The sequence below is a fragment of the Leucopleurus acutus genome, assembly GCF_964270905.1.
Source record: "Leucopleurus acutus genome assembly, chromosome: 5".
NCBI lineage: Eukaryota > Metazoa > Chordata > Mammalia > Artiodactyla > Delphinidae > Leucopleurus > Leucopleurus acutus.
Window position 1 is genome coordinate 68,844,515 of NC_139147.1, and position 23,915 is coordinate 68,868,429.

Here is a 23,915-nt window from a genome sequence, read left to right on the forward strand (position 1 = left end):
TTTTTCTCCTGTTCAGGGTTCACATTTTCCTGCTTCTTCACATATATAATAATTTTTATTGGATACTGGACATTGTGGGTGTTCCATTGTTTAGTGCCTGGATTTTCTCTTTAAAGACTTAAGTTTTGGGCTTCCCTGGTGGCGCAGTGGTTGGGAGTCCGCCTGCTGATGCAAGGGATACAGGTTCGTGCCCCGGTCCGGGAGGATCCCACATGCCGCGGAGCGGCTGGGCCCATGAGCCATGGCCGCTGAACCTGTGCTCCGCAATGGGAGAGGCCACGGCGGTGGGAGGCCCGCGTACCGGAAAAAAAAAAAAAAAGATTGTTAAGTTTCATTCAAGGAAGCAGTTAACGTACTTGCAGATAAGCCTTTTTGGCTTTGTTTGAGTGAATCTAGAATAGCCTTTACTCTTGGGCTAGTTTAGCCTTATCTCTAAAGTGTGGCCTTTCTGAGGTCTTTTTACCAAATTCCCCAACTGTTTAATAGGGTTTTTCCATTCCAGTTGGTCAGAACGTGAATGTTTCCAAACTTTATTTAAGATCTAGTAGTTGTTCAGCTTACAGTTCCCACAGTAGTTGTTATTTAACCAGCCTCCTGGAGTTTCATTAAACCTACACCAAAGATTCAAGGAGACTCATGCATATTTCTGGAGCTCTTCATCTGGTTCTCTGCCCTGCAAATTTCAGTTGCCTCCATCTCTCATATTTCCAATTTCTCTCTCCTCAGTTAGCGAGAGTACTGTATTCTGCTTAGCTTTCCTCTCTCCTGTGCTTTGGCAAATATCGCCAGAAAGAAATCTAGGAAAAACCTTGGGCTCATCTTAATTGTTTTTCTTCTTTCCTGGATCTATTGTTCAATGTCTGAAGACACTTGTTTCATAGATTTGGTTCAGTTTTCTATTGTTTGTGGTAGGAAGGTTAGTCTAGTACCAGTTATTTATTCATGGCTGCATCACCATAACATTTTTAAAATGTAAACTTTCTACTGAATAATAAAATGCATACTGAAAAATTGCATATATCTTAAATGTACAATTTGTTGAATTTTCTTTTCTTTTTTTTTGTCTGCCCTGTGAGGCATGTGGGATCTTTGTTCCCTTACCAGGGATTGAACCTGTGCCCTCTGCAGTAGAAGCATGGAGTCTTAACCACTCGATAGCCAGGGAATTCCCAACTTGGTTAATTTTCATTAATTGAACACACGTGTAATCAACACCCGGATCAAACATTATTAGAACTCCATAAGCCCCTAGGGGCCCTTTCCAAACATTAATACTACCTAAGGATAACCAATAGTCTGATTTCTATTACCATATATTACTTTTGTATGTTTTTGAACATTATATAAGTGGAATCAAGTAATACACAATTTTTGTGTCTGGCTTATACCAGTCGATTTTACGATTGTGAGATTCATTCATGTTTTGCATGTAGTTGTTGATTGTTCATTCTCTTTCCTGAAAACTAGTCCACTATGTGGATAGTCTAAAATTTATTTATCCTATGAACATTCTTATATATGTCTTGTAGCAAACATATGAATACATTTCTGTTGCATATATACCTAGGAGTGGAATTGCTTGGTTAACCCACTCCAAAAACCACCAAATTTATATAGTTAGTCCAGACTTACATATCCATATCTGTTTGACACCTCCATTTATAAGCATCTCAAACTTAACATATACAAAACCATTTTCCCGGGGCTTCCCTGGTAGCACAGCGGGTAAGAATCCGCCTGCCAATGTAGGGGACAGGGGTTCGAGCCCTGGTCTGGGAAGATCCCACATGCCGCAGAGCAGCTGAGCCCATGCGCCACAACTACTGAGCCTGCGTGCCACAACTACTGAAGCACGTGCACCTAGAGCCCGTGCTCTGCAACCAGAGAGGCCATCGCAATGAGAAGCTCACGCACCACAACAGAGTAGCTCCCGCTCACCGCAACTAGAGAAAGCCCACGCGCAGCAATGAAGACACAACGCAGCCAAAAATAAATTTATAAAAAAAAAACAAAACAAAACATTTTCCCCTCCTTCTAGGTTGGCTTAATTCATCTAGTTACTAACGGACTCATCCTTAATGCCCGTATTTTCTTTATCCTTCTTGGCAAACCAATCCATTATTAAGTTCCTTGGATTCAACCTCTGATTTATATATGTCTCAAAATTATCCAAATCTTTCTGTCTCTACTGTCATTACCTTAGTTGAAGCCACCATCATCTCTGGCCTTGACTAATATAACTGTCTCCAGACTGGACTTCCAGCAAGCCCTCCTGTCCTCTTCCAAACTATTCCCCACAAACAGCTTAAGTGAGCCTTTAAATATGTAAATCTGATCCTACTTAACACTCTATTAGCTACCCATTGACCTTAAGATACATTCCAAAATACAGTCCAAAATCTATAATGTGGCCAGTAAGAGCCTGCATAGTCTGGCCTCTCTGCCTCACCTCAGCTCAAGTTGCTCCCTACGCCTCAACCACACTGACTTCCTTTCAGTTCCTAGAACACATCAATTTCTTTCATGCCCCAACAACCTCAAACATAATGTTCCCTTGGCCTGCAACATTCTTTAAGGCTCTTTCATATGCCTGGAGCTTAAAAGGCATTTCTTCAAAGAGCTCTTCCCTGATAGTCCTGGTTAATCTATCATCGCATCCACTAATTTTCCTTCGTAGAACTGATTACGATTTATAATTATGTAATGATTTATGCTTTAACATCTCTTGCTCCTATCACACTTCAGATCCATCGAGTGTTATGTTCACTCCTGTGACCCATTGCCTAACACTGTGCTTGGCACATAGTATGCAGTCAGTAAGTCCTTGTTTAATAATGCGTGATCAATGCAAAAGCTGGAAGCGGCTGCAGGAACAGCATCTGGCATTTCTTTGCCAAGGATAGGTCCCTCCCAGTGTGTAGTGGTAGGTGGGGCAGGTCTTCTTGTTCACTCAGAGGGGGCTTTTCCCCCTGCTTGTTCGATAAGTGTTTGCTGTAGGGCCGCGTAAGAAACAAACTGCCTCCAGATACAGGCGGCAGGCGGGAGAGATCAGCCTTATGTGTGAAAGGCAGCATAATCTGTCACCCGAGGATTTTGCACTCTCTTGACGTACAAGAGGGAAACGCCCCTTGGAGGGGGCGAGTCGGTGTGTCTTTCCCCCAGAACCGGATTGGCCTGGACGAGCCGAGGGAACGGGGGCGGGGCTTGATCCCGCCGGGCGCCAGCGACGTCTCACGTGGGCCTGCCCGGCAGAACAGCCACTCCCCGGCCCCACAATGCACAGCGGGCAGCGTCACTCGTAGCGGCGGGTTGTGGCTAGACAGGTATGGCTCGGCTCCTCCCAGTCCTCGTTCGTCCCTTCTCCGCGTCGTTTGAACCCCTGCCTGGCCGCTTCCCTCGCTCGCCACGGCCCCCGACCCTCGCCCTCGGGACTACAGACCTACCTACCCCGGGCGGGAACTAAGCTCGTGGCGTGGGGGCGGGAGCGGGGAGTCGTCGGAGTCGCGGAGCTTTGGAGGGGTGGGATTGCGGGGACTTCGTCCCCAACGACTTGAGGGGTCTGTGGGCCGCGCGAACGGCGGTTGCCCTTCGGCTGACCTGCCCTGATATGGGGCAACTCATAGGGTGGTTATAGGGGGCCCGAGAAGGAGGACAGTCGCTCTGGGCTGCCAGCGGTGGGGCAGCGTTTCCTGGCGCCCAGGTGTCAGAAACACGGTGATCCTCCTAGGCTGTTGAGGTGGCCCAGAGAGCTTGACGTGGCACTTCCTATTTTTTAGGTAGGGTTACTTTGCCTTTTGTGGGGTTGAATGAGCATTGAACCCAGAATTTTGCCCCCGTTGGCTCGCGGAAACCTCTTAAGGCCTTGTTAATGGCACTTTGGGAACGATGTGGCGGAAAGGAGACCTGAGCAATTAGCTCGACAGGTGGAAGAAGGTTTCGAAATAGGAGGCTGAGCCCCAGCTGGCTTAAACCTCTCTGCAAGTGAAACCAGCTTTGGCTTTTTCTCCTATTTAGTTTCCTGGATCATCCACCTGAGGCAGTGGGAGAGCTTGAGATCCAGTTCCTCCTATGCCTCTTCAGCCAAGGCAAAGCCCAGAGCTACAGTAGCAGCCACCAGGCGGGAGATGTTGGGATCTCAGCTAACAGGTGGAACAGCCACTTTTTGAAACTCTCTGAATCACATTTTGGGTTACTGGCATTTGCTCACGTTCTAAGATAATAAGGAATTAAGCAATACCTTAAATAGTACCTGCAGTTTCTGGTGTATGAAGGTTGTAGTTCAGTATTTGAATATGACATCTGTGACCAAGCCCTAACTTAAGGGACATCTGGGCATTTCCTGTGTTGAGAACCATGATCAGTTTAGTGCTTGTGTGTGTGTGTATGAATGATTCTTAAAAATCTAAGTGTATTTTATACTGGTGTGTGAACAGAGCCTAGGTCTTTTCAAAGGGCTGCCTGTGACCTTCCTGTCCATGTAGTTGAGTAAGAAGCTTGAATATGTTGAGAGGCAATGTCTCATAGGGTGGTTAGAATTAGGCTTGACTTTAAATCTGTCGCTTGGTAGTTTAGGGATTGAATAAATTACTTTTCTGGGCTTGAATTTCCTCAAAGGTAAAATGGAACTGATAATACCTACCTCACAGGTTATTGGAAGGCTTAAATGAGGTAATGTGTATAAAGTGTCTGGTAAATAGAGGGCAGTCAATAAATAATAATAGCAAACGCTTAATATTGCACTTTCAGTCTGCAAGGCGATGTTTCGGGTTCCTTACATGTTCCTGTGAGGTAGATACCATTAGCATTTTAAAAATAACCCTATGAGATAGGTACTGTTGGTAGCCACAATTGACAGATGAGGATATTGAGCATAAAAAGACAAAGCTTGCCCAAGTTTACCCAGTTACTACATGGTGGAGCCAGTTTTTGAACCAAGGCAATCTGGTTCCAGAGTTCATCCTGTTATCTGTAATACTATACTGCCTCTTAAAGGAAACATAAGCTGTTGTTTAAAATTGTTATTATTTCAAAATGAGTAGCTAGATAGTTTCTGTATCACTGGGTTCTTGCCCCTTATTGGTTATAGGAGGAGCACAGTGATGTAGAGATACAAGAGACTCAGGTTTAAGCACTGTCATATATTAGCAGTGGGACATTGAGAAAGGGCGCCTCAGTTTCCTCATCTGTAAAATGGAGGTTTTACCTACCTCACTCTTCGTGAAGTATGAGGTGTTACGCAAATGATTGATGTATTTGTGTATGTGTTGGAGGCCCTCTTCGTAGATATAGGTATAATCTACTCTGGAACTCGAGGTCTTGTACATACTGTGCAGTACAAGCACCTGTAATAGGAATACCAAAGGCTGCTGGTAAGGTGGGGAGCACAGGCCAAGCTGCAAAATAAACTCTGGTTGTTCTTGGTACTCTTTCCCCCTCTTTTCAAGCTTTGTCTCCCTAGTGACTTCCTGCTAACCTGTGGCTCTATAAAATCCTTCCCTTTTCACTCAATCTTGCCCCAACGCTGTGCATCACAATTAGTGTAGCTTTCTCCACAAGTAACTCCCCAAGTCCCAGATCTCAGCTAGCACTTTTATAAAATAGTATGTACCAAGGTAGTGTTTCCCAAACTTTGGTAACATCAGATAGGTAATATAATTTGAATGATAAGCAGATGAACTTAAAAAAAAATTCTCCAAAAATTTACACACACATTTGAATGAAACAAAATTTCTTTATATGTTTTAATTTAAATTAGGAGAAGAACCTAACACCTCTAAACTGATTTCACAGATACTATTACTAAGCATAGGGCAAAAAAATAAATCAGTTGAAAGACCTGTATTAGGTGAAAAGTAGTACAGGTGAGATGCAGATATGGTAAGACTTCTGAAAGTGGTACTTGGGTGACTGAAGTTTGGGAAATAATGGACTAAAATAAAATATGAGTGATTAACCTATTATGAAATGTTTTTTATCTTAAAAGAGGCATTTATGAAAGCATCTTGCTGGAAAGTAGATATAAAATGTACTTATATGTTGGGTTTTGTTTATTACTTTTTGAGTGATTACCTTCCTGGAACCTTGGGCCTACAGTCATCACCCCACAAGGTTCTGAAGAAGACAGGTCAGCATCTTGTTATCTTGGGTCTAAAAGGCTGGTAACCACTGCTATAGGTGTTTGGTGTTGTGGAAGTTTATTTTCCTCAGCCTTTATGTAAATGTTTACCCAGACCTATCTAGATTCTGCTTTGGGCTTTTTCCTCTAGCAGTTGCTATTGGGCAAAGAATATATTAGCCAGCACTCAGATTTCCCTGTGAGTTTGCTGCTGCTGTCTAAAGGCATATGTTATATATTTTTTCTGTTAAAGGTGAGGGAAAATGAACCAGGGGCCTAAAAATGTATCTGTGGCCCCAATAAAACTACTACTGCTCTTGAATCTTCCCGTGCAAGTGTTTTAACCTCTTCCTTTCCTCAATTCCTACTGGCTCTTCTTTGGTTTTTCCAGCCACCACCTTGCCTACTCTCTAAGGGTATCCTAACCCTAGCTTGGCCTTGATGTTGACAGATTCCTTTTTCTACTACCACAGTCCAGATAAGATTGGAGTGTGTGTTTGTTTTTTTAAGGAACTGTATTAAGAATTCGAGGTAAAAAGAAAAAAAGGGGGGGTATATTTATTGAGTTGATAAAAGAGAGATTGCTTATCCTAAGGTGATTGAAGTCTATCTGCAAAGTAGTCAAGCCTCACATTGTTCATTGGACAGTCATCCCAGTTTCTTTTGTTAGTTCACTGGTTTGGATGCTAGGTTAAATGACTCGGGAAGGAAGAGATTTAATTTTTTCTCCTCAGAAAAATCCTGTCTACTGATAAATACAAGCAATTCTCTGAAAACCTTTCAAGAATTTAGGAAGGGAATATCACTGCTGTGTTGTGCTTTCCATGACAAGCCTAAAAGTGTGTATTAGGAATATCTGAAAGGCAAGTTTGTCTAACTATAGTTTTCCAGTTAAAGCGGTGGGCAACATAGCTTGTGTTGTATTTGCTCTTTCCATCTGAATTTCTTTAATTCCGGACTGATGCTTCTCTGTGGTAGGAACTATCTATTCCTAATGTCTGAAATAGCCCCTGGCATACAGTATGTACTCAGTAAATATTTGTTAAATGAATTGAACTTAACCAGGTTGTTATTCTTTTTTCAGTATATGCTTTAGGAAGTATGAATCATATCTTTCTGTCTTTTAAGTCATAAAAAAGAACAACTTTGAAGATTACATGAAAGTTGGCACCCTATAATAAAGATTATTCCTAATATTTCTGTTGGGATCCTAGAAAGATCAGGCATAAGGAATGCAGTCTGCTTTTAAATACTACTAAGAATATGGATGTTTGGAAACTACAAGACACAACCCTGCTCTCATGTTAATTCCCAGAGTGATCATTGTGTTGCAGTATACTTCTGGAAAGACAAAGTTTTATATTTAAATCATAAATTTGTAAGGGTATGAATTAAGACATTTTCCTAATTTGTTACACTTAGGCTAAATGTTCAGTTGTGGTTTAATAAATAAAGAAGTGTGATAACAATTTTTAAAAGAGATTCATAGTATAGACCTTATCCCTTGAGGGATCTCTGCTTTCTTTTGCTACTGCTTTTAGAAGAAAAAAGAAACTGGTTGAATAGGAAAAAAAATGATTTGGATATGTCACGTTGGAACTTTCGTTCGAAGGTTCCATTATGGTAAAGGCTAATTTAATTCCTGCTGGGTTTTTTTCCTTTTAAATAAATGGAGGAGAAAAATATTAAAGGGTATTGACATATTAATACCTAGCTTTTCCTCAGAGGAAAAGGGGGAAGTAAATTTAAAGCATTAGCTTTATTATTTGGATTGATTTTAACGTCAGTCAGTTACCATCATGAATGGGCACTCAGATTTTAACTTGACATAGCAACAAAAGCTAGGGACCACTGGTTTCCAAAATTGGTAGCAGTTGATTTTCTTAGTCATTTTTTTGATATATTACTAAGTTTTTCATTTTTGGAGTGAGATAATATTGACCTAGCTGAGCTGGGCAGGTAAGGATTAATTTAGTCTCTGAGATACAATATCTTGAAAGCCTATGAAATTGTTACCAGATTTTTCAGTTTTTTACCAGTTGTGCCTCCTGTTAGTGAAGGAGAAGTATTTAGTGGCATTGTGCTCTTTCCTGCCTGGCAGGAAAGAGTTATCACTTAATTTCAGACTGTGAACATGTTTTAATTCAGTGTTTATCAAAGTATGATCCTTAGATAATAAGCATAGTAATTACTTAGGGAATTTGCTGAAAATGCAAAATTCTCAAGGCCCACCCCATAGTCAATGGATCAGAATTTTGGGGGGGGAGGGTGGACCCAGAAATCTGCATTTCTAATCAAAATTCCAATGGTTTTTACACAGGGGACCACTGTGTGTATGTCTGTGTGTGTATTTTATCAAAGTCTGACTATTTACCTGATTTCTTTCAGAACTGCATAGGTCTATGCAGTCCTTTTATCTATTTTTGTAAAGCATGATTAGGATATAATAAAAAAGGTAATTATGATTTGCTTCCTGATAAAAAGATTGAGAACAACATTAAAAGTAGTATTCCTTTAGGACTTCCCTAGCGGTCCAGTGGTTAAGACACTGTGCTCCCAATGCAGGGGGCACGGTTTTTTGTTTGTTTGTTTGTTTGTTTGCGGTATGCGGGCCTCTCACTGCTGTGGCCTCTCCCACTGCGGAGCACAGGCTCTGGACGCGCAGGCTCAGTGGCCATGGCTCACGGGCCCAGCCGCTCCGCGGCATGTGGGATCCTCCCGAACCGGGGCACGAACCCGCATCCCCTACATCGGCAGGCGGACTCTCAACCACTGCGCCACCAGGGAAGTCCCAGGGGGCACGGTTTTGATCCCTGGTGGGGGAAGATCCTGTGTGCCTCAAGGCATGGCCAAAAAAAAAAAAAGTAGTATTCCTTTAGCTTTAAAATTTATTTTAAATAAAAACATTTGTTCTGATTATAAAAGTAATATGTGCTCATTGTGAAAAGTAATATGTGCTCACTGTGGAACATTACAGAAATTTAGGAAATTATAAAATGATAACAATAACCCATAATACTATTTTCTGGAGATAAGCATTCTAATTTTGTCATGTTTCCTTCCAATATCTATTTCTCTATTTATCCCTCCCTTCTTCCTCCTCTGTGTCTTTATGGAAAACAGCATATGCAGTTTTGATCCTGCTTTTTTCCTACCTAACATATAAGCATTTTACCACATTACTAAATTATTTTTAACAAGCATAACTTTTTGTTGCATCATATTCCATCATAGCGGTGTACCATAATTTGTTTCACCATCCCCCTATTGTTGAACTTTTAGGTTGTTTTCAGTTATTTCTATAAGAAGAATGTCTTTCTGTTTAAAATCTTCTCTAATTCTTATTATTTTCTTTAAGATAGGGTTATGTATATAAATTTATTGTGGCCAGGGCTTCCCTGGTGGCGCAGTGGTTGAGAGTCCGCCTGCTGATGCAGGGGACGCGGATTCGTGCCCCGGTCCGGGAAGATCCCACATGCCGCGGAGTGGCTGGGCCCATGAGCCATGGCCGCTGAGCCTGTGCGTCCGGAGCCTGTGCTCCGCAACGGGAGAGGCCACAACAGTGAGAGACCCGCATACTGCAAAAAAAAAAAAAAAAAAAAAATTTATTGTGGTCAAAGGGCATAAATATTTTTAAACGCTTGTTGAATATCAACAAATTGTTTTGAGAATGGTTTTTATTCCATTATGTACTTCCACATATACTTATGGAAATACCAGAAAGAAGTATTTTTTTAACAGCTAATTTGTGAAGGAAAGTATGATATATCATTGCTTTAATTAATATGTCTTTGATTATTAGTGAGTTGCACATTTTTGCACTGTGTTTATCAGCTTTGGCTTTAATTTCTTACCTAACCCAAATTGTTCATTTTGTTTCAGGTCTTCTCTGTCACTTGAAATGTCTATGATTTTATCTGCCTCAGTCATTCGTGTCAGAGATGGACTGCCACTTTCTGCTTCTACTGACTATGAACAAGGCACAGGCATGCAGGAGTGCAGAAAGTATTTTAAAATGCTCTCGAGAAAACTGGCTCAGCTTCCTGATAGATGTACACTGAAAACTGGACATTATAACATTAAGTAAGACATTGGTTTGCTCCATTAGAATCATTTGCTTAGTGGTTGTCATTTTAATGAAATTTAAGTGGTCTAAATAGAAATTAGTGTTTGATTAGTTTAGGATAACTTTTCAAGTCAAGAATCATGTGGTTCTGAACTTATACTAAATAGTATTCATCACGTAATCACCCTTCTTATAGTTTCTCTGTGTTTGTGTCTGGCTTTAGAAAATTTTATAGTTTTGCAGATTACAGATATTGTATCTTATAATTGATCATTAGATATTTATTGGTGTTCTTACATGCCCAGGAAAACTGTCATGGGAAATATAAAAAGTCATACCTGATATCTGCCCTCAATGAACTTAAGAAGTTTACCTCCTAGTGAGAGGGGATAGTGCTCATCACTATTTATTGTATGTAAAGAAAGTAAAACTGGGCAATGGAATAGTGGCTTCATGGGGGTCAAGGGCCTCTCTGAGAGGGTTACATTTGAACAGAGACCTAAAAGATGTGAGAGACGGCAGTCTTAAGAATGCAGTGGATGAAGATCAAGGCAGAGCTGATAGCCAGTGCAGAAAGCCTTCACTACAGATCAAGGGATGGAAGGAAAACCAAGACAATGAAGCAATACAGACACTTAATAGAGTGGTGGAAGGTGAGGTTAGAAAGGTAGGAATGGGACAGGTTACGTAGGGCCTTCTAGGCTATGATAAGGAGTTTGGATTGAGTTTAATAGGAAGCCATTGGAGAGTTTTAAGCTGGAGAGTTACGTAAATCTAATTTTGGCTTTGAGTAGATCATCCTGGCTGCTATATGAAGAAGGGGCTCTAAGAGAGGAAGCAGAGAGGTCATTTGGGAGACTCTTAGAGAAGTTCAGGTAGAGGTGATGCTTATAACTTGAATAAGAGTGATAAGGGGGCTTCCCTGGTGGCTCAGTGGTTGAGTCTGCCTGCCGATACAGGGGACACGGGTTCGTGCCCGGTCCGGGAAGATCCCACATGCCGCCGAGCGGCTGGGCCCGTGAGCCATAGCCTCTGAGCCTGCGCTCCGCAATGGGAGAGGCCACAACAGTAAGAGGCCCGCGTACTGAAAAAAAAAAAAAAAAAAGAGTGATAAGGATGAGAAGGGGTTGGATTTGGGCTGTATTTTGGGAGCAGTACCAACAAATCTTCCTAATGGGTTGAAGTGGAATGTGAGGGAAAGAGAATAATCAGAGTTACCTCTAGATTTTTGGCCTAAACAATGTCCATAATTACTTGGATAATGGGACTGAAATGAGCAAGACTGGAGGATATGTGTTTCAGTGGTAAAAATCAAGAGTTCTGTTTGGACTGTTAAGTCTGAGATGTCCTTTAAACATCCGAACGGGACTTCAGGTAGGCAGTTGGATGTATAAGTCTTAAGTTTAGTGAAGAGAAGGACAAGTGTGGAGATTTAGATTTGGAAGTTAGCTTACAGTTTATAATTAAAACCATGGGAATAGATGATACCAAGTGGGAGAGCATACACATGAAGCAATTAGAGAACAATTAACTCGAGCAATTTAATACTGATTGTGTATACAGTGGGAAATCAGATAAGAACAAAGTCCATATGTGATATAATAAGGAGAGGGCTTCGTTACTGAGATGAGACATGAGCCATGTCCTGGAGACTTAGTAAGATTTGGCTAAGGCAGAGAGGAGGGCAATTCCAGGTGTAGAGAGGAGGCAGAAAAAGTAAAGACTGTGACTTAGCATGGTAGGTGCATTAACCTGCTCGGCCTGGTGTAGTGAATGGTGATTTAGGGATAGTTATGGGAAATGTGAGATACTTAGCGTGGGGCCAGATCCTGGATTTCCCTGCAAGTTCAGGTTGAGGGATGTCACTTTGATGATGTAATAGGTTATAGGAAACTCCTACTGCAGGATTGAGGGAAATGACTTGATAAAAAACAATGCTGAGACAGTGAAATAGAGGGTGAAATGGAAAGTCTGAGGAGAGGAGAGGCGTCTCAACTTATAATTAGGGCCTGAACTGGTAACATACAAGTGCAAATGAAAAAGAAAATGCCAACCAGAAAGACACTTCAGAAGAAGAAACGGTTGAGCCTGATAAGATAGAATACCAGAGATGAAGAGAAGGAAGGGACGGAGATGACTTGGAATTGGAATTGGACAGAATGAGATCTTTGGAAAAGGTTGCTATGGGGTGAGGGAGAAGAGGAAGACAGTGAAGCTCCATTTTGAGCATTTTAATTGAGGTTATGACAAGGTGTCCAGTTGAGGTGGGATAGAGATTTTGGAATCATTCACATAGAAGTTGAAACTGTGAGGGTAGAAATGCCCACTGAGTTTCAGAGAGGCCCAGAATAGAACCTTAGAGAAGGTCCATATTTACTTGGATTACCTGGGATAATGAGGTATTATCTTTAATTGGGTTTTCTGAGAGTTTTAACTAGAAAATATGGTGGTGGTCATGGTAGTTAAAATATGTCTAAAACGATGTCTTAGTGTACTTCTATTTTTTGAAGAAAAAGCCTGAAGCATTCTAATATTTAATAGGCTCTTTTAGTGCTCTGGGTGTAGTGTTCTGAGTTTCAGTTATTGTATAGTGTTGTAGACAGATACCAGCATTACAGAAGATTGGCTTGAATGTGTATTAATTCTGGCAGATATCCTGGACTTTAAAAAAAAAACAAAAAACTTCTTTGCAAATGTTTTTTGTTCCTCTACCTATTGTCTTAAAAGTAGAGTAGAATGTAGTAAAATGTTAACACCCCTCCAGTGCCCAATGCTGTTTAATTGTTGTGAATTCTAGATTTTGTATTATTTATTTGCACCCCATGTTATTCCACAAAGGATGTGAGGCAATTAAAAAAAAAATTCAAGAGTACAGGTAAGAGAATCATATGAGCGAAAAAATAAACATAGAATAATAAACTGAAATAACATTTTTTTCTGGAGATGCAAACTATGTAGTTTGTTCATTTTTTAGAAAAGGGCTACAAACATTCTTCTGAACTTCCTTGGGGCCAAAACAAAGGGGGATAATAGATCATTTATAGGATTCACAGTATCCATTGGATAAAAATGTTGCTTTTCATGTTATTGAAACCTGATATACATAAAGAGAGACAGAATTTGGATAGCATTCTTCCAGGAACCGTAACAATGAGCTTTTTATGATTTTTCTTATAATATTCCTTAGTGTAAACAAATAGCATGATGCAAAATGCAATTTATTAGTGAGTTTAGGAGTGCGGTGAGTCAGCAGAGGTCTAATCAGCCTGATTTAACAATACAATTTAGAAATGTCTAAAGGATTAAATAGATTACATGGCCCCCAGAACCACACATAGAAAAGCCTCTTTGTGTATTTTTGTAGACAAGTGTTTTGTTTTTTTTTTTTTTTTTTTTTTTTTTTGTGATACGCAGGCCTCTCACTGCTGTGGCCTCTCCTGCCGCAGAGCACAGACTCCGGACGCACAGGCTCAGCGGTCATGGCTCACGGGCCCAGCCGCTCCACGGCATGTGGGATCCTCCCGGACCAGGGCACGAACCCGCGTCCCCTGCATCGGCAGGCGGACTCTCAACCACTGTGCCACCAGGGAAGCCCTGTAGACAAGTTTTAAAAAAGGATTGAATAACAGAATTTTCAGTTCTAGTTCCTGACAAGAACCTGGATTCATATATTTTCTATTATTGATTGGAAGGCTTGTTAGTTGGTTTCTAGGTTATTGAGGTGTTTATGCTATATGACAATGAATTTAGCCTGAAATATATAAAATTGGGAATTTATGTGTTACCTGACATTTAAAATTCTCATAGGACACCTCTTTTTTTTAACCACCATGAGTTTGCCAGATAAAACTCACAGATCTGCAGTAGTTGTAGCACAGCATGAAGCTGGCACCAGTCTGCTTTCTCAGCCATGTTTTTAAATGCTTCTTTCTTTCAAAGCCCAGCTTATAGCTTGTGTCTTTTGAATCACCTTCTGCCTCATTACTACTATTTATTGGGTTGGCCAAAAAGTGCCTTCAGTTTTTTAAGGAAAAATAAAAGACTCATTTTCACCAAGAACTTTATTGAACAACGTATTCACCCTTTTGTTCCACTACCTTCTGCCATTTTTTAGGCAACTTTATAATTCCATCTTCACAAAACTTTTTATCTTTTTGAGCAAAGAACTGTTCCAGGTGCCTTTTACAGCCTTCCAGCGAATTGAAATTTTTTCCATTAAGGGAATTTTGTAAAGACCTAAATAAATGGAAATCCGAAGATGCAACGTCTGGTGACTACGGCGGATGAATCAGAACTTCCCAGCCAAGCCATAACAGTTTTTGCCTGGTCATCAAAGAAACATGCAGCCTTGCATTATCCTGATGGAAGGTTATGCATTTTCTGTTGACTAATTCTGGACGCTTTTTGTGGAGTGCTGCTTACCGTTGGTCTAACTGGGAGCAGTACTTGTTGGAATTAATAGTTTGGTTTTCCAGAAAGAGCTCGTGATAGAGGACTCCCTTCCAATCCCACCATATATGTACAACATCACCTTCTTTGGATGAAGACTGGCCTTTGGTGTGGTTGGTGGCAGTTCATTTCGCTTGCCCTACGATCTGTTCCATTCCACATTATTGTACAGTATCCACTTTTCATCACCCATCACAATTTGTTTTCAAAACAGAACGTTTTCATTATGTTTAAGAAGAGAATTGTATGCAGAAATACAGTCAAGAAAGTTTTTTCACTTAACTGTTGTGGAACCCAAACATCAAAGGGATGAACATAACCAAGCTGGTGCAAATGCTTTTCAGCACTTGATTTGGATATTTTGAGTCTGTCGGCTACCTCCTGCATGGTATAACATTGATTGTTCTCAATTATTGTGTCAATTTGATTGCTATCAACTTCAACTGGTATAACATTGATTGTTCTCAATTATTGTGTCAATTTGATTGCTATCAACTTCAACTGGTATAACATTGATTGTTCTCAATTATTGTGTCAATTTGATTGCTATCAACTTCAACTGGTCTACCTGACCGTGGAGCATCGTCCAGTGAGAAGTCTCCAGCACAAAACTTCACAAACTACTTTTGATGTGTTTGATCAGTCACAGCACCTTTTCCATACATTGCACAAATCTTCTTTTGCATTTCGGTTGCATTATTACCCTTCTTGAAATAATAAAGCAAAATATGCTGAAAATGTTGCATTTTTATCTTCCATCTTCAATATTAAAATGGTTACACAAAAATTCACCAACTTTGGGCTTCCCTGTTTGGCACAGTGGTTGAGAGTCTGCCCGCCGATGCAGGGGACACGGGTTCATGCCCCGGTCTGGGAAGATCCCACATGCCATGGAGTGGCTGGGCCCGTGAGCCATGGCCGCTGGGCCTGGGCGTCTGGAGCCTGTGCTCTGCAACGGGAGAGGCCACAACGGTGAGAGGCCTGCATATCGCAAAAAAAAAAAAATTCACCAACTTTGATAAGTCCTTTTTTAAATGTATGCTGATATGACAGCTGTCACATACAACCTAACAAAATTGTTTCGAATGAAGTTAAAGACAACTAAGTGCTACTAGAGCCATCTTATGGAAAAAACCGAATCGACCTTTTGGCCAACCCAATGATTTCTTTAGTGATCTTACTCCCTTCACAGATTGCCTGTAGAACTTGTTGACTGACTTTTTCATCATTTTTTTCTTAATAATATTTTTAAAAATTTCTATATCCACTCTCTACAACTAGGTTGTAACTCATTGAGATAGTTGATGTGCCCTGGCTTATATTATTTTTGATTCCTCATCTCTTAGCATTGTGGTTTTCAAATTTTTACAGAAATGTAAGTGCTCTTTGCAGAATACCTCTGAGGAGCAAAGCTAAGTGTCTAATTATGTGCTAAATCAGATAGTACCTCACATTAGATTCTAGTTGAATAGGTAAAGGAAGTCCAAAGTTTTAAGGAAAAGAAATAGGTAACATTTAAAATTGTGAAAATTCCTTTAATTTTCTACCCCTATGTATTGGGAAAAAGATGAATTTCATCAGATTGTAGTAGCTGACTAATTCAGTTCAGCTAATGGAGCACATTCTGTGGAGCCTGGCTTGTGCTGGCACAATGCCTTGCATATATCATAGTAGCTGTTACATGAGGGATGGTTGTTTGTGGGGTATGGCAGGATTCTGAGTGCAATGGAGTTAAAGTTAAGTCTTCATTTCCTCCAATATTCTTCAACTTGACTCATTGATTGGGAGTGGGGGTGGGGGTGGGTGGGTAATCCAGGTTTGTGATTTCTTTTCACATTACATAGTGATATTATAATTCTTTGTATAAAATTTTAAGGAATTCATCTGTTTTATTAGTTGAAGGATACTTAAATTGTAATAAATGTTGAATAGATAAACTTATGTTACTACTTAGGAAACAACAGTGACTGAAGCAATAATTATGAACCATATGAAAATTAAGTTGTGTCTTATGAGACCTTAAAACTTTGAGATTCGTTTTAGGTGCTTAAAAATCATAGTTGTACATTTTGATAAACGTTGAGACACTGATCTTATGAAAAGACAAACACTTTGGGAGGTCAGTCATACTCTGTTGAGAGTTTTAGTGCAAGAAGTGAAATTCCTTAGTTCTTTCACAGTAAATTCATTTGAAGTCTGATAATGGCTGTGAACTTCATAGGTTCTCTCCTTACCTGAGGAGTTGCTTTCTTCATATTTGTCTTCAGACTGCTACCTGCAGCCAGGAATGCTGTTTTAGACTTACCTGCCTTTTGGTTTTTGTTTCTGGCTTTCCTTTCACTCTTTGGTGGTATTTTCTGATTACCGGAGTAACAGCTTCAACAAGGACCCAGTTATTAAGTACCTGCAATTGCCAGGCAATTTAGTTACTTTTCATTAAATTTTGCAACAGCTCTGTGAATGGCTTTTAAATAGAACTTTTCCCCATTGCCAAGGGCAAAAACACAACTCACACGAGCTTAAGCAAAAAAAGGGTATTGTGAAGGATAAGCCAGTTACCTAGTTGGCTGGAGCCAGGGAATCAGATGTTATCAGGAATCTTTGTCTCATTTCTCCAGTCTTTCCTTTTGCAGACAGATATTCTGCACATATTGGAAAACACTGCACAGGTAGCTCCAGGCTTACTTCATTCCAGCTGGCAACCCCACTGCCTCCATGTTTCAAGAAAAGGACTTCAATTGGCCTTGCTGTGTGATGGCCCATTTCTGGACTAACATTGTGGTTGGAGGGCTAAGGTACTCTTAGTTGGCCTGGCCTGGATTACATGCCCACCCGTTTGATGGGCAGCTTTATCAAAGCCGTATAGAGTAGGTGGTGGGGCTGGAAATAGTTCTCCAAAAGGAAGGGGAGAAGGGACGCTGGGCAGATAGCCATTATAGTACTACCAACCCTATTTTCAGAAGAGGGAACTGAGACTTAGGGATGTAAAGAAACTTGTTCAAAGTCACAAAGCTAATAAATGGTATATCTGACATGCAGTCTTTTTTTTAAAATAAATTTATTTATTTATTTATTTATTTATGGCTGCGTTGGGTCTTCGTTGCTGTGTGCAGGCTTTCTCTAGTTGCGCCGAGCGGGGGCTACTCTCCGTTGCGGTGCGTGGGCTTCTCATTGCGGTGGCTTTTCTTGTTGCAGAGCACGGGCTCTAGGCATGTGGGCTTCAGTAGTTGTGGCATGCAGGCTCAGTAGTTGTGGCTGATGGGCTCTAGAGCGCAGGCTCAGTAGTGTGGCTCACGGGCTTAGTTGCTCTGCAGCATGTGGGATCTTCCCAGACCAGGGCTCCAACCCACGTCCCCTGTATTGGCAGGTGGATTCTTAACCACCGCGCCAGCAGGGAAGCCCCATATAGTCTTTTTGCTTCAGCAATCACATTATTCTCTGGTAAAAGATGGAGTTATCTCCTTTTACCCTTAACCTCTTTCTTGACAGGGTGCATTCCTAATTCTCCTAATCCTTTTCACTTTATGGACAGCGAAATTAACCAGGGAAGAGAATTAAGTGAAACTACTCCCCCTCCCTTTTTGGTTGAGTAATGATGAGGAACAGAGTATATGTGAAGTCTAAAATTGATGAGATAGCATTGTCTCATTGAAGACAAGGTGTTTGGTGGGGAGGGGGTGTGACAGGAATGCAACCCACCAGTAGCTACCAGACCACTTGGGGGGAGAATGTAACCTGTGTTTTGTCTCATTATTAGCATCATATCACTTTTCTACCGTTTAAAATTATGGTAAAATCCACAGCTTTTCAGCACCACATATGTTAAATAGGCTCTTATGAACTGGTCTAGGAATCTAATTACTCTTACAGTACAGTTCTGTAGGTGCAGTAAACTTCTGGAATACAACTAACAGGCAAATGAGGGACTGTCTACGATTGGTTATCTGAAAAAAGTCAGGATCTTTATTCTCTGGTGTGTGAAGGTGTGAAGGTACTAGGGTTAGTGGGAAAGGGTGAATCAGGAGATTAACTCTGCAGAAAAAGAAAAGGATGTCAAAGGCAAATTTTGTATCCAAGGTTTTGATGGTGTAATCACCTTTGGCTGCTTAAAATCATCTGATTCTCCTTTAGCTTACTGTTATAAGTTGCTATCACCTGGCATATTACATATTAATACATATTTTCTTAATTAATGAGGTTTAAGTTAGTGACTAAAATGGGTCTTTTATTTATGGGATAATGTATTTAGCTCTTCACCATTGGAGGGTAATTGAAGGTTGGCTACCTAAGAGAGGAATAAGTGAGAAAATATGAAGTTCCTGGTAGAATGCTGCTCATGGCAGACAGTGTTACTGAGTTCTCTTTCTGGTTCTTATCACCTTACTGTCCTACTGATGATGAAGTCTTGTTTTCACCTTGTTTCTCATCAGATGTATTTGGTGATAATAAATTCATAAGGTATACTGACTTTCATAACATCAAACCCTTTTTTATATTTAAAAGTGTAAACGCTTTATTTTAGGGAATGGAGTTCAGTATGGAAGGTTCTCTTTCGAAAATAAAATTTTTCTTATGCTTAGCAATTTTAAGAGTAGATTAGAGATTTCATGTCCTACTGGAGAACTTTTCTTCACCCAGGGAAGCTATTTACTGGGTAAATATGACTACAAAGGATAAGCAGATTTCCTGTGTGCAATGATACAATAGCAGTATGAAAACTATATGTAATACAAATATTATTGCTGTTTCAATTTATAAATAGTTTGCTATATACTTTGTCATTTGGCATGCTAAAAAATTCAGTGTTGTTTCTCTAATCTTGTTTTGTATATCGTTTTAAGTGTATTCCCAGTACCTAATTGCAGGCACCTGGCAGGCAGGGACTTGGTCTTTGACATCAAAGCCTATAGAGTAGAATGCTGGACATATGCTAGGTGCTCTATTATTTGCTGTGGGGAAAATCATCGTTTTCACTTATTATTTAGTTTGGTACAGCAAGTCCTAATAATGTCGGTGTTTAATTGGTGATGTCTAAAATTTTTTTGACATTTCATAAATAAAATTAGATACCAGGAAAAGTTTAATGTCTAAAACCACTTATTCATTTTGTTGGACTTTAGGAATCGCTTGAGGTCTGGCCTGCTTGGATACATGATAAAATTAGCTTTTAAACAAAGTGATTGAAAGGGGTAAATCCTTCTACCTAGAGTTTGAACTTCCACCAGCCTTACCTGTTCAAGACACACTTGATCGTGGAAGGCCCCAAAGAAGTTCCTAGTGTGTGTGCTGTGGAGAGGAACCAAAGATGTAATGAGGTTGGATAAATTCCTTGGCCAGAAGAAAGGCAGTAGATATAGAGATCAAATCCCATTGGTCCCAAAGCACAGAAGTGGAAGGAAATAAAAAAGAAAAAGGGAATTAGAGAAAAGTAGGAAGAAAACAATGGCAATTTAAGAATTGTGCTCAAGGTGGAGAAAAGAAGACTTTGTGTTGTTGTGAGATTAGTTAATGACAGTGATAAAAGGAAAGCAGACATACTTGTTAGACCTTTATAACCATCTGGAGGTACTCACTGCAGAGGTGAGTGATTCTACATGGTCCCTGAGAACAGCCCTGTGTTTTAAGTAGGGGGATGTTGAAGACTCAGTGATCTGAACTGAAGCCTTCTGGTAACACTGACCTGGAAGAGCAGGTGAAGTTCTGCTCCCTTCTGTCATTTGTCAAGTATTTATTGACCTTCTTCTTTGTGTAGATACCACTGAGCTGTGCAATTATCTGTGCACAATATACTAAACAAATTAGGTATAATGATGCCATCTATGCACTCATTTATTTACTAATTTACTGAGCACTTATTGTGTACTAGACATAATATTCTAGATGCTAAGAATACAGTGGTGAACCATAAAGAAATCATCCCTGCTCTCATGGAGCATAGATATTAGTGAGAGACATTACAACAAACATACAAATATATAAGTACGAGCTGGGTTAGTTACATAAAGAAAAATAACAGGTGCTTTGTTTACAATAAAGTAAGAATGAAATTAGATAAAATATGTAATATATTTAGCAAAGGGCCTAGTTCACACTAAGTGGTCAGTAAACCGTAGCTGCTACTGCTACTATTATTACTACTACTTTTCTTCCTCCTCATCAAGGCAGAAGGATAACAGCCAGATTGTCTATAACAAGTGAGCTAAATGAACCTGATGGACGGGCTAAAGGCTGCACAAACTGGCATGCCTCTAGTGACGTTAGACTATTTCATGTGAGTAGTCCTCAGTGCGATGGTAGGAGTCTTTCAGTTTGTACCAGTGATATGAAAAAGCAGAACTTTTGATAACAAAGGTAAATCAACAGAGCTGTATGTACTTTTGGAAAACTGGCTTTGCATTTCAAATAAAGACAGCACTGTAAAGGTAAATTCACTATGAAAAGTCATAATATTATAGAATATAGCGTTTTCAGAGAATATCATGCATTTATAGAAAATAAAGACTTTGGAATAAAGACTCTGAAAACGTTAACATACAATCTTAAAAACATAGGTTATTATTTTTTTTAATTTCACAAAAAATTCTCCTGTTAGATTGAGCTCAAGCAAGAAAAACCATTTGGGATAAACTCATGTAGGTGTCTGTGGTTCACTTATTAATATGGAAGTACAGTAAAATCCTGTTATAGAACAAGAAATAGAGTCTAAAATCTTCAGTCGTCTTATTGAAGGATAGTGAAATAACTCCTATCTAGCCACTTGGAAGTTCCAAGTGTGTAGAAGCCAATCACCAATTGTGTTTTATCCCAATTCAAGTTATTGTAAGATATATTTGAATGCTAATGACATGTCAAAGAATTTTTATAACGGCAGGGAAGATTATTTTGGAAAGGGAAAAGTACTTGGGAAAATCATACTTTTTGATTTTTGATTTAGTTGTCAATTTTGTAGGAAAATACAGTATGTTATGACTAAACTTTTTTGACTGTGACCCATAAGAAGAGATGCATTTTACTTTGTGACCATTACTTAACATACAAATAGGATAAACAAAAGTTTTATGAAACAATAAACATTCTGGTATTTTCTGTTATATTCTATTTCCATTTTTAAGAAAATGCTGTGTGTAATTCACTGAACTAATTTTATGATCCGCTGGTGGGTCACAACTTGCAGTTTGAAAAACGTTGCATGAAATGACTATGTGTTAAGTGGAACTTCAGAAAGGAATTCCAGGTTATTCCAGAAGCATAAGATCAGCACAATTTCACTGGTAGTATATCCCACACCGTTAATAATAGACGATTAATAGGTGCGAACCCCACATCATTTGGCTGCCTTGGATGGTCTTTTAAGAAAGAAAGATATATGTACATTTGCTTGCATATGCATAAACTCTCACCGGAAGGATACATACAAAATTAATAACATGAGTTGCTAGAGGGACAGAGAACTGGCTGTCTGAGCAGAGGTGGGAATAAGTCTTCAAGTATAGTATTTCCTTTCATTTTTCATTCTTTTAAAATTTGAGTCATGAATATATTTATTTTAAAAGTTAAATTAAAAATAATAAATAAATTCTGCTACTACAGTATTAGAGAAAAGAGGGGAGAGGGGGACTCCAACATGGTCAGGGTTTGGCAGTAAAAATTGCTTTGATAGATTAGCAGTGTCTGGCATGGGAGTGGGAGTTACAGCCTGTATGCTCTGTTTGCTCCCCTTGATCTAGACCAGAGCTATGTTGATAGTACCATGAAAGAATGTTTAAGTGACTAATTAAAAAGGGTTAATTTTTGTCCCATACTCTGCTTGTTACAGGGGAGTGTATACTTTACTTTAGAAAGTTTTTTTTTCAATAGAAGATGGTTAATTTAAACATTTTTGTTTTTAATTTTTAACTTGTTATTTAGAAATACTTTCAAACTTTCAGAAAAGTAGTACGAATAAGAAAATTACAAATAATACTTGTTCCCAGACTCACCTCTTGTTAACATTTTACCCCATTTGCTTTATTGTTTCATCTGTCTACCTATCTATCTGTCTGATTTATTTTTGTCTGAACCATTTGAGAGAAACTTACAAATACCATGCTCCTTTATTCCTAACTACTTCAAAGTGTATTTTCTAAGATTAGGGATATTCTCTTACTTAACTATAGTACAGTTATCAGGTCTATTAAATTTAATATTGATACCATACTTTCACCTAAACTACTCTACTGCCTGTTTTCCGTTTTTGTCAGTTGACCCAGGAATATCCTTTACAGCATTTTTCCCCCTCTCTGGCACAGGATCCAGACTAGGGTTAGGTATTACATTTAGTTGTGTCTCTTTAGCCTCCTGTGATCAGAAACATTTCCAAAGCCTTTATTTCTTTGTTTACAACATTGAGGTTTTTAAAGAATACAGCAACCCCATCCCTCTTTAAAGAAAATAGAATGTTGATTATTCTGATGTTCCTTCATGATTAGATTCAGGTTATGCATTCTTAGCCAGAATACTACATAGCTGACATGTCTTACTGAGGCACAGGAAGCCCATCTTCCCCTCATTAGTGATGTTAGAGTACTTGGTCAAGGTATTGTCTAGTTTCTACTGTATAATAAATACAGTAGAATTCCCTTGCAGCCAATAAACAATCCATGGGAAGACATTTTAAAGCCATGCAAAATTTCCTGTTCCTCACCAAAATATCCACCTAGATTTAGCATCCATTGATTATACTTGCTTGATCCAGTTTTTGCTCTGTGGGTTGCAAAATGCTGCTTTTTCCAGTTCTAACACTATCTCCACATTTACCAGGTGTCACTCAGCATTCTGCTGTGAACTAGTCTTCCTTTCTTCCCTTTTGTTTGTTGTTATGAACTCATAAATTCTCTTCTTTCCCCCTAATGATTCATAATTCATTATTATGTGAGTAGAGGATTTGATGCTGGGGTCAGTGGATGACTTTAGGAGGTCAGTAATCACCTGACCTTGAAATTGTGTGCCAGGTTCTGGGTTGTTTCTGGGGAGAGTGTCCCTAACTTTCATCAGAACCTCTAAAAAGTTCTTGATTCAAACAGTGTTAAGTTCCACTAAGTTGAAGGGTTGAAATGTTAAGCTATTACCCTTATCTGTTTGAATAGTCTTTCCTGATTTCTACCCCAAGTGATAAGTAACTGAAGTGTTAGAATCATAATATGTGTCCCTCTCTAGATACATTTCACTTTTTTTTAAATTAATTTTTATTGGAATATAGTTGATTCACAATGTTGTGTTAGTTTCTGCTATACAGCAAAGTGAATA

The 23,915-nt window shown here is 39.5% G+C and overlaps 1 protein-coding gene across 3 annotated transcripts in view; it reads left to right on the top strand.

The window, feature by feature from the left end:
• Window positions 1-3,291: 3,291 nt before the first annotated feature.
• SEC22A (SEC22 homolog A, vesicle trafficking protein) overlaps window positions 3,292-23,915 on the top strand; it is a 74,459-nt gene continuing 53,835 nt past the window's right edge. For all 3 annotated transcript variants that reach the window (XR_014326237.1, XR_014326238.1, XM_082840139.1), the window contains exons 1-2: window positions 3,292-3,323; window positions 9,998-10,198. Coding sequence is in view for 1 of the 3 variants with exons in the window: in XM_082840139.1 (XP_082696265.1) it covers window positions 10,017-10,198 (182 nt within the window). In the remaining 2 variants the exon portion in view is untranslated. The remainder of the gene's footprint in view (window positions 3,324-9,997; window positions 10,199-23,915) is intronic.